The sequence below is a fragment of the Coenobita brevimanus genome, chromosome 47 (assembly GCF_032717465.1).
Source record: "Coenobita brevimanus isolate Jiangsu-jjx chromosome 47, ASM3271746v2, whole genome shotgun sequence".
In the NCBI taxonomy this organism is placed as follows: domain Eukaryota; kingdom Metazoa; phylum Arthropoda; class Malacostraca; order Decapoda; family Coenobitidae; genus Coenobita; species Coenobita brevimanus.
Genome location: NC_137000.1, coordinates 820,964 through 837,801, shown reverse-complemented (window position 1 = coordinate 837,801; position 16,838 = coordinate 820,964). Strand labels below are relative to the sequence as shown.

Here is a 16,838-nt window from a genome sequence, read left to right as displayed (position 1 = left end):
GTTAGTGTTCGACCATACTGAGGATGAGTAGGAGACTCCAGCCTCATCATACCACATCCCTGTCCATAACGATTATATGGGAGTTAAAATACTTCTCAAAATATGCTGTTCTGGTATGGTGTTAGAGTGTTGGGTACCTACGATATTAGGGTTTGGTTGAAATGAGGGTCAGAATTTATTGACAATTAATGGACTCTAGCCTCACCAAACTAGATCCCTATATATGGTAGTTATATGGGAATCAAGGATACTGTTTTCAAGATGTGGTGTGTGTGAGTTGCTAGTGTTTAGTTGTATTTGGCTTGTATGGGAGATACTTACCTTTCCAAGCCACCTCCTTACCTATAGTAATAATAATATGAAAAATCAGAACACTACCTGTATTATCAAAAAATGGTGTTCTGACATGGTGCAGGTATCAGGGTTTTTTTTTTTTTATGTGTCCGACTCTGGGCAAAGGCTGCAGGGCCTATTTCTCGGGGGCAGTGACCCATTCCGAGCCCCAGTAGTCCTCCTACACCTCTACATGTCACCACTTCGGCGCTAACACCCACCTTCCATATTGAATACATGCTAGGGCTGTCCATGTGCGTGAAATTTTTTGGTCTGGTTTCACTGAGGGCCATTTTGCTCGCCTCACCCATACCACTCGCTACCTACCGTGACTATAGGTGAATGAAGGACACTGTTTCAAAGTATGGTGCTCAAGTGTGGTATTAGTATGTCATTAACTCTGAGATGTTGCTCTTTGGTTGTGATTAAGGTCAGTATAACACAATATACTGCCCTCCTTCATGCAATGATTATATGGGAATTAAGGACATTATTATCAAAATATGGTGTTCTGGTAGGTGTCAAGATGGTGTGTTCGTGGAATTGGTCAACCCTTGGCCACCCCATTTTTTTATATTTCTAACAATGTTCTGCTCTCTCTCTCTCTCTCTCTCTCTCTCTCTCTCTCTCTCACACACACACACACACACACACACACACACACACACACACACACACACACACACACACACACACACACACACACACACACACACACACAGCACTGGCATAACATATCGTCACACACATCCGTAGGGTATGGCTGGATGGTCGCGGAACGGGGAGGGTTTCAGCTCTCCAGGAAGTGAAGGGGGTGGGGGGGGTGTCGCCTGGGGCCCGGAACGGGAGACAGGTTGTGATCCTGGATACGATCTGTGTGTGTGTGTGTGTGTGTGTGTGTGTGTGTGTGTGTGTGTGTGAACATAACTTTTTGTATATTTTCATGTATTCATGTAAGTTTCTGAGCTTTAAAAATAAAGAGAAAAGTCCGGGAACAGAAAAAGGGATTTACATCAAAATAATAATAGTGAAAACATTTATTTCCTCTGATGGTGGAATACAAGAAGGATTAATCTATAAGTAAAGAATTAATAAGGGAGTAATGAGGAGGAAATAGTGGCTTAAAGATACCTTCGACTCTTTTAAGTACAGTACAGCACATGCAGGGACACTCTACCTAACACTCGCACAAAACAGCCTATCCGGTATACAGGTAATAGAGTCGTGTTTGCTCTGACACGAGAAGCTTCGTATCACTTCTTTGTTTTGCGATTTATTCTGCATATTACGCCTTAACGTTATAATGAGTGTGTGTGTGTGTGTGTGTGTGTGTGTGTGTGTGTGTGTGTGTGTGTGTGTGTGTGTGTGTGTGTGTGTGTGTGTTATATCGACATGGTTATCATCAAAGCCAAACAAGAACACGTTCAGTTGCATTGTATGGAATAAATCGCTTAGAAAGAGGTGTTACAGATACCTCCAGTGCCACTTACAAAACGAACTTGAATCTTAACAAAAGAATCTATTATCTATACGTCTCTTCATCCACCACTTAATCTTAACCTATTTTACGACACATCAGTCCGTCAAAACATTGGCACAAGTAACAGTTCCCACGCACTTATTTCACTGTGTTTCTCGTGGCAAACAACACTTCCCACACATTTGTTCCTGTCAAAGTTTTTCAGGTGACAATTTTCGACGAGGGAAATGGATGTGTAGATTCGGGACTTCCGTTACAAATGTTTTCTCGTGAATAAACTAGTCCTCTTCCCTCAAGAAAGGAAAAAAGAAGGAAAACTTGAATCTGAAGGGTGTAATGTATAACTGGGTGCGCCAAAGTGTAGACAAGATTTCAGTTTGTCAGTTGATTTTAATACTCCTGTGAGGAGAGGAAATAGGCTGCATTCTACTTGGCGTAATGTGGTCAGAAACGAGGTAGAGAAATCAAACTTCTTTCAATCTTCACACCGTGTTTGGGTAATGTCAAATACTGGGAGCCTACTTCGCTTTTCAAGGTTTTGTTATATTCCCTTCATCCTTTTTTAAATTTCCCTTCTTCTTTTTCTTCGTCTTCTACTCCTCCTCCTTCTCCTTCTCCTTCTTCTTCTTCTTTTATTGAGTTTGAGGGGGTGAAATCTGTGGCGTTTACATTGGCACAAAAAATAAAATCACGGGAAATCACATCTACGTCGTACACAGTTAAAAACAGAGATGCTTAGCTGCAACTAGCCACTCCAGGACAGTTCATCTCTGACTAGGTGCTGAGTGGCTAGGGATACCGGGTTCGCTAGCTGGGGATGGATTCGTGTCAACCCAAGATCAGATCCCGCCATAGCTAATGATTGTTCTTTCTTTCTTTCTTTCTTTTTCTTTTTTTCCAGAAAGAAAGAGAGACAAGGGGGGATATTATGTTCTCCCATCGCGTTCTTCTTCTGGAAATTGATCTTACGTACGGCAGGGAATTGGTCGTAAGTCAGTTTGTGAATTCAGAACCGTGGAGAGACAGGCTGACGAATGAGGATATAAAGGAGCGTTGTGGTGTTGATGTGGATGTGATAGGAAGCGTTGTGAGGAACACACTGAGGTGGTTTGGCCATGTGGAGAGGATGGAGGATGAAAGACTGACGAAGAGAGTGTATGTGAGTGAGGTGGAGGGTGGAAGAGGGAGGGGGAGACCGAGGATGAGATGGAGGGATGGGGTGGAGAGGTATATGAGAGAGGGGGGTGTGAGTTGGGAGCAGGGTAGTGAAATGGCGGGGGACAGGGCGACTTGGAGGCGATTTGTTTGTGGCCACCCCAAACGGGATTGAGGAGTCTGGCAATAGATAGATAGATAGATAGATTTTCCCTGGCATACTAGTAGACCTCGCAGCATCATTTCCTGAGCGATTTATACTTCGCACTTCATATCATACTACGTTTTTCTAAGTTACTGATGCAAGCTGGGTTGATGATATAAGCATGATATAAATTACATGCAAGAGGGAAAATTAATCGCCGAGGAAATTATGCTACAAAGTCTCCTACAGCAACGAAAAAACTGGCTTTAGGTACTGAGTCAAGGTGGGATCAGTCTTTGTAAGGTGATAGAGGTGGGTGCGTGTGACTCCTCTATATACGGGGTGAACCATGTAAAACGCTCCTCTTCCTCTCCGCCGGCCAATTTCTCGTGTGTGGAGGGGACGGCTCATTTGTCGCTATCAGTGTCTAACCTGCATTGTTTACTCCTACTCCCACTGACACTCTCACCCACAACAGCAGACTGAACCGTCTTCGAAACACATAAGATACCAACTGATTCATTCCTGGTGTAGCGCTATATACTGACCACTCTGCATATTTCTTCCATTCACCTCGTCATTAGCACTGTAATAGGAACACTTCACCGCACTTGTGTCACGCTTAGTTCGTTTAGAGCCGCGATATTTTATTTTTACAAGATTAGGATTTCCGATTATTAATTTGAGTTTCTGTTCCTATAATGCTGTGATTTGTCTTAGTCCGAATATTTTCTTATGTTATGAATATTATCCCAGTCTTCTAAACTCTTATATTCCTAACATAGATCATAACAATTACGGTATTTCCTAATCTTGAGACCCCGAGTTACATGTAAACAGGTTACTTTTTTTGTTTAATTTTCGACCAAAATTTACCACCATGCTGTATTGTTATAAATCAATTCACAAATAATTTTTATGCACATCAAAAAGCATTTGAAAACTTGCGTAAGCAGAAACTGTGTATTATTATACCGTAACGTGACCCCATATGGTTGTTTTGAATACGGTACCTGGAAAGACTGTGATCATTATTATGCATCTTGGACCCTTATGACATATATGAGTAACCTGGAACCATGTAACTCGGAACTGTGTGATACGGTTGCATAACCTTCTCACTTTGAGCCTGAGTTAAGGTCGTGAGTTTTGAACCCTGGAGAAGCTATCACCTCTTTTATTCGCCACCACGTAGGCATTTTCGCTTAAAACGAAATAGCGCAACTTGAAGCCACATAATATTTCCGCGTAACTGGAAACCACATCATATTTCCGCGTAACTGAAAACCTTGTAATATTTCCGCGTAACAAAAAAACATGGAATATTTTTTCATAACTTCTTAAAATCTGAACCTTGGCTCCTGTGTTTCTATCTTGGGCGAGGGCGTTAACTCCTTCTTGCCCCAGTTGGGCATCGAGAACATCCTGGTCAGGCCGCGATGACCCTTCTCTTGTCTGGGGTCCAGTAGGGCACGGGCACGCTGTCTCTTTCTCTCTGCTGTTGGGGAGGAGATGGTAGAGGGTTAGAGAAGGAGGGGAAACCATTGTTTTTTTAATCTTAGAACATTAAAGCTAAGAGAAGACCATAGCTAGTATTTAAAAAATGCAGTGACCAAGGAATGGCTACGCCTAATTATGGGTTGGCACAAGGAGACCTCTTAGAAGCAGAGGGTCCAGAGGTTTTGGCCGGAAATTTAAGATGGCTAATGAGGTGAATAGGTGTTTTTCGGTGGTAGCAAGTGCCACCCTGACTACCCCTCTGACTACGCCACTGAAAGAACATATGGATCAGTAATTAATAATGCCTAGGGAACAATAAAAGTTCAAAGAGAAGATTCACGTTAACAGTATCAGATCATCTGATGTGAGGCATTTTGAGAAGCGAACTACACCAATAATATGAAAGACTGCGGGAAATGGCTGGGAGAGAGAACATCATCCATCTTTTCTCCTTATGGCTATAATTTTCGAACGACTGAGAGAGAGAGAGAGAGAGAGAGAGAGAGAGAGAGAGAGAGAGAGCGGCAGACAGACAGAGTAGGGGGTGGGGACTTACTAGAGGCCTTGGGTATCGCGGTTCGAAGGAAATATGAAGGATCTCTCCAAAGCCCGTATTCTTGTCCGGAAAGGAGGGTCCCTAACACCTCTTCCTCAGCGATTTAGTTTTGGATATGGCTGGTTAATATCCTTTTGTACGTTATTTATGCAGAGATTGGTGCTACTGGAAGGATTTATGCAACACAGAATAGGATAGTATGGTATAATAAGCATAATAAATCGCTTTGGAAAAGGTGTTAGGGAGCTTCTTAATCGACAAGAATCCTGGCCCAGGACCCTCCCAAGCTGAATAAATCGCATGCCGGTAACAGGAATAAAATATACACCAGGGTAAGGGATGGAAAGGTAGAATAGGGTAAAAGAGCAAAGAGTAGAATAGGAAGGTACTGTAGGGTAGAGTGGTAGAGTAGGGTAGGGAGTGGCATGATAGGGTAAGGTAAGGAAAGACACGATAGGGTGGGGTAGGGAGAGGCATGATAGGGTAGAGTAGGGAGAGGCATGATGGGGTAAGAGATGGCAGGTCATTCAGCCGGGATTAATGAAGATTGTTTCCAGCTTCTTCACCTTAATGCAGTTCTTGTAAGCTGAATGAAGTGCTTTGGTGGTAACAAGAGCATTTTTTTTTTTATGCATGGAAGAAGGAACCAAAGGCCAGAAGCCAGCAAATCGTTCCCTCCAAGAAAACGCAAAACAATACAACAAAGCCAAATTATAGATCCGTTCATTTAGAAGTGCCTGGAGACACTGATTTTGAAAGACAGAGGGAGACAGCTCCAGAGTTGACAATATAAATGATATCCCTCGAGATTTTTTTGGGAAACTTCAGGAGCTTAATCCGGGACTACTTTTGAGGACTAATGTTAAGCTCCCTTCGTTTCTGGTGTCGTTAACCCCTTCACTACGGGCGGCCTCTCCTAAGCTGAATAAATTGTCTGGGAATACCTAGGATGAAATGGGGGGAAAAAAAATCGAACAGAGGGGAGACAGTATTTAATCTCCTTTTTGTACGATGGCATAATATACAAGGCGTCCCACGGAAATCTGAAACACGTCACGAAGCTATAATCGTCAGTAAAAATGATTATATCAACATGTGTCCTCTTCTCAGCCGTTACGGAGCTACATTTCCTTACGTTTTAATAGCTGAAAATAGTCCCCCTCATAATGAACCCATAAGGTCATCAGTATCTCCATGGCGGGGGAAAATTAGACCCAGATTGAAACAGCTATTATTTTTCTTTTTTTTTTAATCACAATAATAACCTCATGACGTGTTTTTGAATTTTCTTTGGACGCGTCGTGTTTGATTTCATCGTGCAAAAAGGGGGATTATAAACTGTCTCCACTCTATCATAATTCTTCTTTTTTCCATCCTATCTATTCCCAGATAATTTATTCAGCTTAAGAGAGGCCGCTCGTACTGAAGGGGTTAGCGACACCAGGAGAAGCGAAGGGAGCGTAAAATTATCGTCCGTGCTATTGTTAAGGGGAGAATAGAGAGGTTTTGTTAGGCTGGTGACACAGGGTACGGGAATGTAGGGAGATGGATGAATAGGGAGCGAGGAGAGATGGAAGGAAGTGAAGGGTAAGGAAGGAAAGAAGGAAGGAAGGTGAAGGAGGAATAGAAGTCTAATGTTTAGTCAGAGATGCGGGTGAGGGATGGTGCGGCGAGGAGGATGTAATGGAAGGAAGAAAGAAAAGAGAATGAAGGAAGGACATGTGTAATGAAGGTGATGATGGAGGAAGGCAGGAAACAAAGGAGGTGAAGAGGGAACGAAGAAAGGAAAAACTGAAATGAAAGGCCGTGAAGGATTGTAGGAAAGAGGATTGTTTGGGTAGCAATAAAGTTAAGTGGAACGTATGGATGATAAAACTACTAAAAGAAAGGAAGGAAAGAAGTTCCCCTCTCTGACCTTCGCTCTCACATCTCCCTTCTCTCGCCCTTCACGACTTCCTTCCTCCCTCAGTCTCTTCATCCATCCATTCATCTCTCCTCCTCCGTTCTACCCCCCTTTCCTCTTTCTCCCTTTCCTCCTCTACCTCTTTCTCTTAGCCTCGTTCTCCCTCTTTCCAAACACTCCTACTTCTCTGTTTCCCCTCCTCTACTCCTCTTTCCTTTTCCTCCTCCTCCTCTCGTCCTTCACGGCTTCCTCTTCCATCCCTCCATCTCTCTCTCTCTCGCCACCCATGCATCCAGTCATCCAACCACACATCCGTCCATTTTAAATTTTCTTTTTAAGCCTCTGTTTGTTTTCCTCTCCCTCCCTCGTTTCGTATATCCTTTCACTCATCTACTCAGTCATCAATTTCCTACCATATTCCTCCACCTTAACCAGTTCCATCATCATCATCATCATCATCATCATCATCATCATTATGCAATACCCAATCATTATATATTTGCCATATTTAAACATCATTGTCATTATCGCCATTATCCCATTTCTGTTATTAACCACGAGTTGGGTAGGCGACAGAAAGAATGGAAAACAATGCAGAAGAACTATCATCAGAGTGCCCGTCGAAAATGGTCCACCTCTGCCTTCAGCCATCATGCCTGCCTTCATCACACACTCCATTAGGTCCTCCGTCCTTCGCTCTTCCCTTCCATCCCTCTTAATGTCCATCCATCTCCATTACTTGTTCCTCTCTTCATCTGTCTTTCCCTTCATCCATCACTCTTTCCTCACGAGCATACAAGGTTTACTCTGTTTTGTTGTGTTTTATTTATTTATTCATGGCCTGGAATAGAATACTAGAGTTGTCCCAGCCTGAGAGGATAAACAGTCATGGTATTAGCCCTCTCGGTTGCGTCTAGGATCAGTACCAGCTAACGACAGACGATTTCATGCGGCTGAGTGAGCCATGGCAGCCTGAGAATATTAATATTGTCGCCGCTAACACTCTCATGTTCGGGGCAGCTCTTGTATTCTAATGTTCTGATGCTGGACGATTTTATTCAGCTGAGAGTGAATCGCAGGAGCCTGAGAGTGTGGGGAAAAAATCAGTCTCATATAATCCCATGCGCGGCGTAGAGGCCCAGGGTTAGGATGAACAAAATCGTCTGACTGTGAATCTATAACCTAAGTTGTGTTTCGCCCTTGGGAAAGAGATAGGGGTAAGTGATCCACCTACGCCCCGGATGGCATTGCATGAAACCCCTCCATTCGCCTGCCTCTCTCTCTCTCTCTCTCTCTCTCTCTCTCTCTCTCTCTCTCTCTCTCTCTCTCTCTCTCTCTCACACACACACACACACACACACACACACCTGCTACGAAGGCTGGTGGCGTCTGTGGCTGGCTGCTGAGGAAGACTGTATCTCGTAGGTGCTCCGGGAGTGAAGAAAGGAGTTTGGCTCTGATCTGCGTGACCACCGAGGGAACGTAGCGCGTCTGGGGAGGAAGATGGGGAGATTAGTGTGGAAAATGTAACGAGTCTGGGGAGGAAAATGGGAAGATTAGTGAGGAAAATGGGTGGATTAGAGGAAGAACTGGGGGTGACTAAATGGTGAATATGGGGTACTCAGAGTGTAAAATGGGTGAATTAGTGCACAAATATCTACGAGTATAGTGTTGTGGAGAAAATGGATGATCTGACAGGAAGGTGTTTATAAATTTTCTGGTAATGAGGATAGAAATTTTTCTCCAAGTTTAGCCATCTCTGATAAAGTGTAGCGAGTTAGGGAAGTTAAAATGTAAGATTAATGGGCATAATGGGTGGCTAATAGGGTGGACGGGGTGACGTGTTTATAAAAAAGGTGCAGAAGCAAAATAGAAATATACCCTACCGCTATTTACTGCCATTATAAGTGGGGTTGGTGGAGGATTAGTGCCCCTCCCTGTAAAACAATTAACTCTAAGCCCTTGGCCACCACGTTTGGGATACATGGCGTCTGGCAATGAATGAATCTTGTTTCAATGCCATTACCTTGTATCAATCTCACCCTCCTCCTGCCTCCCACTATAGGAGAATTAGTGATTTTTTTTTTTCAACAGCAAAATCGCGTGGTATTTACTTAAATGAAGTGGATAGGTGTGTTTCTTAGAGCTAAGATAGCGTTTAACCCCTTTCACTATGAGGAGGAATTTTAAGATTTATTCCTGGTACCTTCAGACGATTTCCTTCAGTTTACGAGAGAGTTTTGGATCTAATGTATAAGCGTATTTGATGTAGCTTCCATTAACACCTTCACTACACCACGTCTTTAAGTTTAATAAAACTGTCGAGGGAAAACAGAAATGAACTCGAAAGTGTGTCACCGTATTCAAGGGGTAAACACTCTGGCAAGCAGGATTTCCCTCACCTGAATTAGATCACCTGGTGTGGGCCTGAATAAAAATACGTAAATACAATCCGTCGTTCGTCTCCAAGTACTAAGGGACGGGAGGGAGACTTACTAAGGACACGGCGCGCATGAAGGGCAAATGGCGAGGTCAGTCGGAGGAAGGACAGTGAGGGGAGGGGAGGGGAGTGTGAGGAGGAGGGGGGAGAAGGGTAAAGGGAAGGTGAAGAGTGAGGATGAAGGGAGGGTGAGAGAGAGGGAGAGACGAAGGCGAGTGGAAGGGACGGGAAGGGAAAGGGAGATGAAGGTGAGAGGTGAGGGTGACAGTGAGAGTGAGGGGTGGGGGGAGACGGGAGAGAGGGATAAAGGGAGGTGGTGGGGGGGGTAGGAGAAGGGACGGTTTGAGGGAAGGGAGGGAAATGTGAGGGTGAAGGTGAAGGGAAGGTGAAGGTGAGGGTGTGAGGGTGAGGAGAGGGAAGGGGGCGGTGGGAGCAAGAGGAAAAGAGGAGGTGGTGTGGGATGATGGAAGGGAAGGATAGAGACGGCAGGGGGCTGATGAAGGGACATGAGGGTATGGGGAGAGTAGGGGGGTGAGGAAGGGGTGATAAAAGACTGTGTGGAGGGGAGGGAGATACACATATAGGGGTGATCAGGGGCAGGGAGGGTGTTATAATGTCGTACGGTATGATTAGTACCTTCAAGACGATTTTTTTTTTTTTTTTTTTTTGTGGGTTTGGACGTCATATTTTACGTACATTAGTCTGACAATGACTGGCAGTTTTATTCACCTGAGAGATATACACAAAAAAATTAAATGCCATCTCGGTTAGAAACTCTCTCATTTAGGATAAGTCCTCTCACAGTGAAGAGACTAAGGGCTGCATTTCTGCTTGGCATGGTTGACTTCGTAGCACTTCTTCCTTAGCGATTTATTCAGCACATACAGTACCTTAGCATTCTGCTGTATATTATTGATGAAAACTAGATCTATACTAAAATTATATAACTAGCATAGAAATAGTGATAAGGTGTAATATGCTAAAGTAAATTGCTAAGGATGAAGTGCTATGAAGCCCCCTGTGCCTCCTATACTCGTAATACGCTCCTAAGTATCCAAGATGGGTGGTAGAGGTGTATAGTACGTTGGAGGACAGCTGAGCCTTAGGGAACGGGCTGTAAAGCCTATGCCCAGAATCGGACCCCCCAAAAAAAATAGTAAGCAGCGATAATTTATCATACTTTGGGTGGTGCTGGGAATATGGTGTTGCTGGGTGCGGCGAAGTAGCAGAGCTGAGACAGTTAGAGGGTAGATGTGTGCAAGGCAGAGGAGAGCGATGAGTAAAGGGTGCGCTGCTGAACAGTGAGGTATGTCTGAGGGTGTGGATGGGAATAGTGAGTTGGCTTGGAGGCGTGGGTGGGTAGAGGAGTGAATGTGTATGCGATCATGTTAGTGAATAGTGAGGTGAGCAGTGGGTAGGGATGAAACGGAGTTTTGTTGAAGAATAGCAGGTAAGTAGTGGACAGAGACAATGTTGAGTAGTGTTGCTGGATAGTGAGGTGAGGAGTGGGTAAGGGTAAAATATATTGCTATTGAATAGCGAAGCAGAGGTGGTTGGTAAGGTGTGGTGGTGCAATGACTAGCGTGTTGCTTTGTGGCGTAAATAAGGTGGGGTGAAGGTGAGGGCTGTACCGAAGGATGGACCATGGGTAAGATTTAGTCACGTGTGTTTGTTTACCCACACACACCCACACCCACGTTGGCCTTCGGAAAGTGAATCGCGGTATAATTGGCTCGTGTTTTTTAATAATACTAACAAATTAAGGGAACTGGGAGAGTTTATAAGTTACGGCTTCTGGTGTCAGCCTTGATATTTTGAGTCATAATCTCGTTGTCATTGGAGATTTCGCAACTTATATCTTTACCATTCATTTCGCATATTGCGCCATGATACTCTCTCATATCGTGCCATACCGGTATATATGTTTTTAATATCGAAGCAGTGTCCGTTAGTAGTACACAAGAGATTAATGTCATACACAAAATAAGTCACTGTGGAGGAGGTGTTACGAAATTTCCCAATCCAGTGATAAATACGCAAATCAAGTCGCTGAGGAGGAGGTGTTACGAAATTTCCCAATCCAGTGATAAAACTGCTACTTTCTCAACTACAGTACGATGTTTTTTAGTAGTAGCAGTAGTAGTAGTAGTAGTAGTAGCAGTAGTAGTAGTAGTAGTAGCAGTATTGTAGTGTCTGTGACGGTATCCGGTGTATTTAAGTGCCTCCCCAACATTATTACTAAGTGCCCTATTGCTCACAGTGGAACCTGGCATTCTCTTGTATTTTTCCCCTTTATATATCCGCACAAATGACGTACAAGAGACAAGCAGCAAGATAAATCGAACATTAATGCCTTCCCTCCAATGTCATACTGTATAATTCACTCTTGCAACTGTCAGATGATAAATTTGATGTACGAGAAATTTTTCAAGGTGGAGGGATTGGGTATAGTTTTCATTGACCTCTTCGGTGCTTGAGTGCGTCTCCTAAACTGGATTAAATCGCCTGGTAGTAGATAGAATAAAACAGGATCGCTTATTCGAGCTGAAGGTGGTTAAAGCGAGTAGTGTAGTGAGTGATGATAAAAACTACCTGATAATCCTAACAGCCAAGGTTTGAATTCCATACATGACATTTGTCTTATGATTAGATATAGCCCACCAACAGACCATAAAAACACCCATAATCATGCATATCATTACTGCCCTAGATTCCACAAGTTAAAGATATATGATGCATAAGGAGTACCCAAGAGGTGGTATGTGTGTAAAGGGTGTAAGTCACGGCGCAGTAGGGATGTTAGGATACATAAAAAACCTCTGATGAAGAAATGGAAGACAGCGATAGTGGACAAGGGTACGGCGTAGGACGGGGGGAAGTGGAGGATAAATTCAAAACAAACAGTGAGAGGAGAAAAAACATAAAAGACACCATAATGAAGAGGTTATATTATATCTTATCCACATCAGGCTGAACACGTCATCTATTCTATTAAAGTTACTGTGTGTGTGTGTGTGTGTGTGTGTGTGTGTGTGTGTGTGTGTGTGTGTGTGTGTGTGTGTGTGTGTGTGTGTGTAAAAATGGGCATAGCTTAGAGGGTGCTTCTCACTGGCTGATCATAGACTGGTAGAAGATAGCAGATGTGATGCCATAGGTACAGGCACATCCACTGGGCTAGTTAGGATTACTGGTAGACCTCAGATGAATGACGTCACAAGTTTCAGCGCCTCTCATTGATTATGAGCTTAGTGGAAGGACTGTGTAGTACACTTAGTGCTACTATTACGCTGACTTGCTGACCCCCACAAGCAGTAACCCCCTATCAACGCTGAAAGTCAACCCATGCCCTAGCTCCTCTGCAAAACACACTGCACTGAGTGGGTGGGAGAGTGGGTGGGTGAGTGGGTGGGTGGATGAGTGAATATTAGCAAGCTTACAGGGTGGTTTTTGCTGCTGTTTGATCATTCCAGTGCTGGAGACGGCCTGATATTGCTAGTATTTATCTTATTCTTACCGTTACCAATCGATTTCATTTATAATACTATTATCTTAGAGTAACAAAACAACAGAGACGCCATAGAAGTAAGGCGGCTAAAAATAATGCCTGACAGATAAAGCCTTACAGGCATCCGGTAACGACTACCTCTCTCTCTCTCTCTCTGTATATATATATATATATATATATATATATATATATATATATATATATATATATATATATATATATATACATATATATATATATACACACAGTGCGTGTGTGTGTGCGTGTGCGTATGCGTGTGCGTATGCGTGTGCGTGTGCGTATGCATGTGCATATGCATATGCAGGTGTGTGTGTGTGTGTGTGTGTGTGTGTGTGTGTGTGTGTGTGTGTGTGTGTGTGTGTGTGTGTGTGTGTGTGTGTGTGTGTGTGTGTGTGTGTGTGTGTGTCTCACCTTGGGATCATCACCAGCCACGGCGTCCACCATATCATCAATCACCTCACAGATCTTCTCACTGGGCTTGGCGCGGTTCAGGTGGTTAGTGATTGTCATTTTGAAGTCCTTGATGTACTCGTCCCCGTATGACTCCTTCACGTCGTCAGAACAGTCCTGCCAAAACCGGTCCAGGGCGCGGTGGATGGGTCCCTCCTGGCTGATGGGAGTCCTGAGGCAGAGGAACAGATAATCAGGGAATAAAGAGGAGATGGATAGGACTGGACCAGGAGAGTGCTTGAGTGCTTCCTATCTAAGACAGTGTTTGGTTGCTTTAGTAGGTTGGTGTGAAAACGGTAAATAGTTAGATAGGTGGATAGACAGATGGATGGACAGATTACATAGACAGAATTACGGCACAGATAGATAGATAGACAGATAGACAGAAAGATAAATGAACAGATAATAAACAGAGACAGATAAAGAATTACATACATATACACATAAATGCATGCATATATGCATACATTCTTTCACGCATAATGACACAGGCAGAAAGGTATAAATTCATCATGTTAGAACAACTAACACGGTGAATAAATGAATTAATATAATTAGGACAGCAGTAAAAATTAGTAAATTCCACCAACGTGACGACAAGCACATTCTTTTTCCTGCTCATTAACGCCTTGTTATCCTTATGCAGTAACTCCGCATAATTTTTACTCATTAAGATCTTTTGAACCTGTTGCAAGATTGCATGACTCAACTCTCTCTCTCTCTCTCTCTCTCTCTCTCTCTCTCTCTCTCTCTCTCTCACCTGTACAATGTAGGCTCAACAATATGTACGGAGATGCCCCACTTCTGCATCTCCAGCCTCAGTCCGTCAGCGAATGAGACTGTGGCGTGCTTACTCATGCTGTACGCCGTGAACCCGGGGAAGGTGTAGCGGCCTGAGGGAGTGAGAAAGAGGGGTTGGGTTAGATGTGGCGCTGGGGTGTGGGTGTGGGGATGAATATGGGAAGATATGGGAATGTGGGGAATGATAGATATGAAGTTTCAGTAAGGTTGTATAAGCAACATAAAGGGGTAATACACACACACACACACACACACACACACAGGTGTTTAAATGTATGCGATCAAGACTGTGTGCTTGTGAATGTATGAATGTGAGTGATGATAATAATAATAATAATAATAATAATAATAATAATAATAATAGGAGGATGTACTGAACAACAGAGCGGCCCTGTGATTGCCGTTCAGCTATCATGAACAACTGGTTAAATCCTCTTCCTCAGCTCCAGCAGTTTTCTCATACGACACTACAGTACTCCCCTCACTCACCCTCACACGTCACCACTTGGACGCAAATCTTCATTTTCCTCACGATATGCTAGGAATAACTTGTTTTGGATAGGTGCAATGTGGTGTTATTATAGTGTGTGTGTGTGTGTGTGTGTGTGTGTGTGTGTGTGTGTGTGTGTGTGTGTGTGTGTGTGTGTGTGTGTGTGTGTGTGTGTGTTTTATGACATCCTGGTGAACCCTACGAAAGGGAAGTGAAAACTGTTAACTGTGTCGAAATCTTCCAGTTATGTCAATACGTTGTTTCGTTACGGTTTATTCATGTTGTTTCCAGACAATTTAATTCAGCTTAAGAAAGACCACTGGCACTCAGCAACCAGTTCAAAGTCCCCCCAAAGCTTAATGAAATAGTCGGGAAATAGCAAGAGTAAAATAATCGTCACCGTTCAGAAGAGATTGACCTCCCAGCTAGGCAGGGATTTTCTCAACTGAATAAAATCTACAGAAGAGTTAACTGTTTCCCGCCACACCCGATAACTGAACTTAGGAAAGCCAAATATACTGAAGGGGTTAACGAACGTTCCATCCTCCAGTTCGAACATTCTTACCTCTCCTAAAGAAGATACAGTAGATTTGAGTGAGCACCTTCGATATGGTGGCGTCTTTTTCTTTTATTCTTATCTATTTGTCAATCCATCTATCTACGGTATCTATATCTATCTGTCTATCTATCTATCATCCACTCCTTCTTTGCCCCATTAGGAACGTAGCGGCCTGAGGCTAGCCTACTCAGTCCTGGCATTTAAAGAGGGGGTGAACAACCTCTCTCGTCCGAAATTGGCGATACTGTATGTGAGCAGTAACTAAAACCCAGCCATTCCCCACGCGTAATCCCAGAAGGACCCCATCTTGTCTGAGCATCTTAACCCAGGCGTCATTTGTTTATATGGCTACCACCTAACGTAGTAAACAATTTCCTGGGTTACGGTATATGGCTACCACCTAACGTAGTAAATTATTTCCTGAGTTACGGGATACAATGTGTCTCGTCAACTACTGTAGAGACCTCTGAATAGAGTGCTACATCGAGTGAGTGAATGGTGGATAACCTCACCTACCAGATTCTTGCAATCTCTAGACGGTTATCTTCAGCTTAGGAGAGATTTTTCACACGTCATGGGTTGAATATTGCCTTCATTGATCTCTTAGCCAAATACGCAGCTTTCCTAAACGCAAATAATTCGTCAAACAGCAACAACAACAAGATATAAACGACATCGTAGTGAGGAGCTTAATGCCCGTGCAGGTTGGATTAAGTCCCGACACGTCTATCTTCTGCTGTTCACTTTTTCATCAACCAGTCCTCCCTCTGTCCCATCTTACCTTCCTTCCGTCTTGGTGGTGCAACTTGCAATCTTAGAACTAGCGTCTGGTACACTGAGAGACAAAAGTATGCCTAATATTTCACCTCTTCTAATTCTCACTTGCCTCCTCTAGCTAACACCCCTAGGCCGAGAGAGACTTGGTATATTTTTCTGCCCATAGATGATCCTCTGTGATATATGTTAGACAGGAATATGACACACATGCCCTGAATATGATTTAGATGCTACCATTTGTCCCTGCCTGTCCACTGCTCGCCCTGTCATGTTAGTGGGGTCTTTAGCTGCCACGGTTGACTTAGATATTTTATATTGGTTACCTGCAGATGATTTTATTCGACTAAGGTAAACCTCCCAAAATGCCGCCGAGTGATACTGAATGTACAGTCCTACACAAAAGTTACCTTCCCCCTCCTCGGCCTTCAGTAACTCATCAAAAGAGTCTGGATTAAACTGCATGTAGTCACTATAATCTGTTTGGTTTGCTAAACGGTTACTGAGAAATAACTTTCTTTTCAACTACCAAATATAACCCAGTGTTATGAGCTACTGAGGAGGAGGAAGAGGAACGGAACTTTTGACGCAGTTGTACAGAGATTATTAGCCTGTTATAACCATCTTGTACACGAGGCTACAGTGTTATGTTTTTTCGTATGCTTTCACGCCTTTCCGAGTGTCTGATAAGCCTTGATAGCGCGATAAAGACATAAAAGCCAGGTG

At 43.5% G+C, this 16,838-nt stretch overlaps 1 protein-coding gene across 1 annotated transcript in view; it reads right to left on the bottom strand.

Moving 5' to 3' along the window:
- Nucleotides 1-4,165: 4,165 nt before the first annotated feature.
- LOC145398909 (short-chain dehydrogenase/reductase family 9C member 7-like) overlaps nt 4,166-16,838 on the bottom strand; it is a 44,939-nt gene continuing 32,266 nt past the window's right edge. The window contains exons 5-8 of the mRNA XM_080271636.1: nt 14,249-14,381; nt 13,450-13,660; nt 8,440-8,563; nt 4,166-4,611 (exon numbers count right to left, since the gene is read on the bottom strand). Of these exons, the coding sequence (XP_080127762.1) occupies nt 4,454-4,611; nt 8,440-8,563; nt 13,450-13,660; nt 14,249-14,381 (626 nt within the window). The 3' untranslated portion in view covers nt 4,166-4,453. The remainder of the gene's footprint in view (nt 4,612-8,439; nt 8,564-13,449; nt 13,661-14,248; nt 14,382-16,838) is intronic.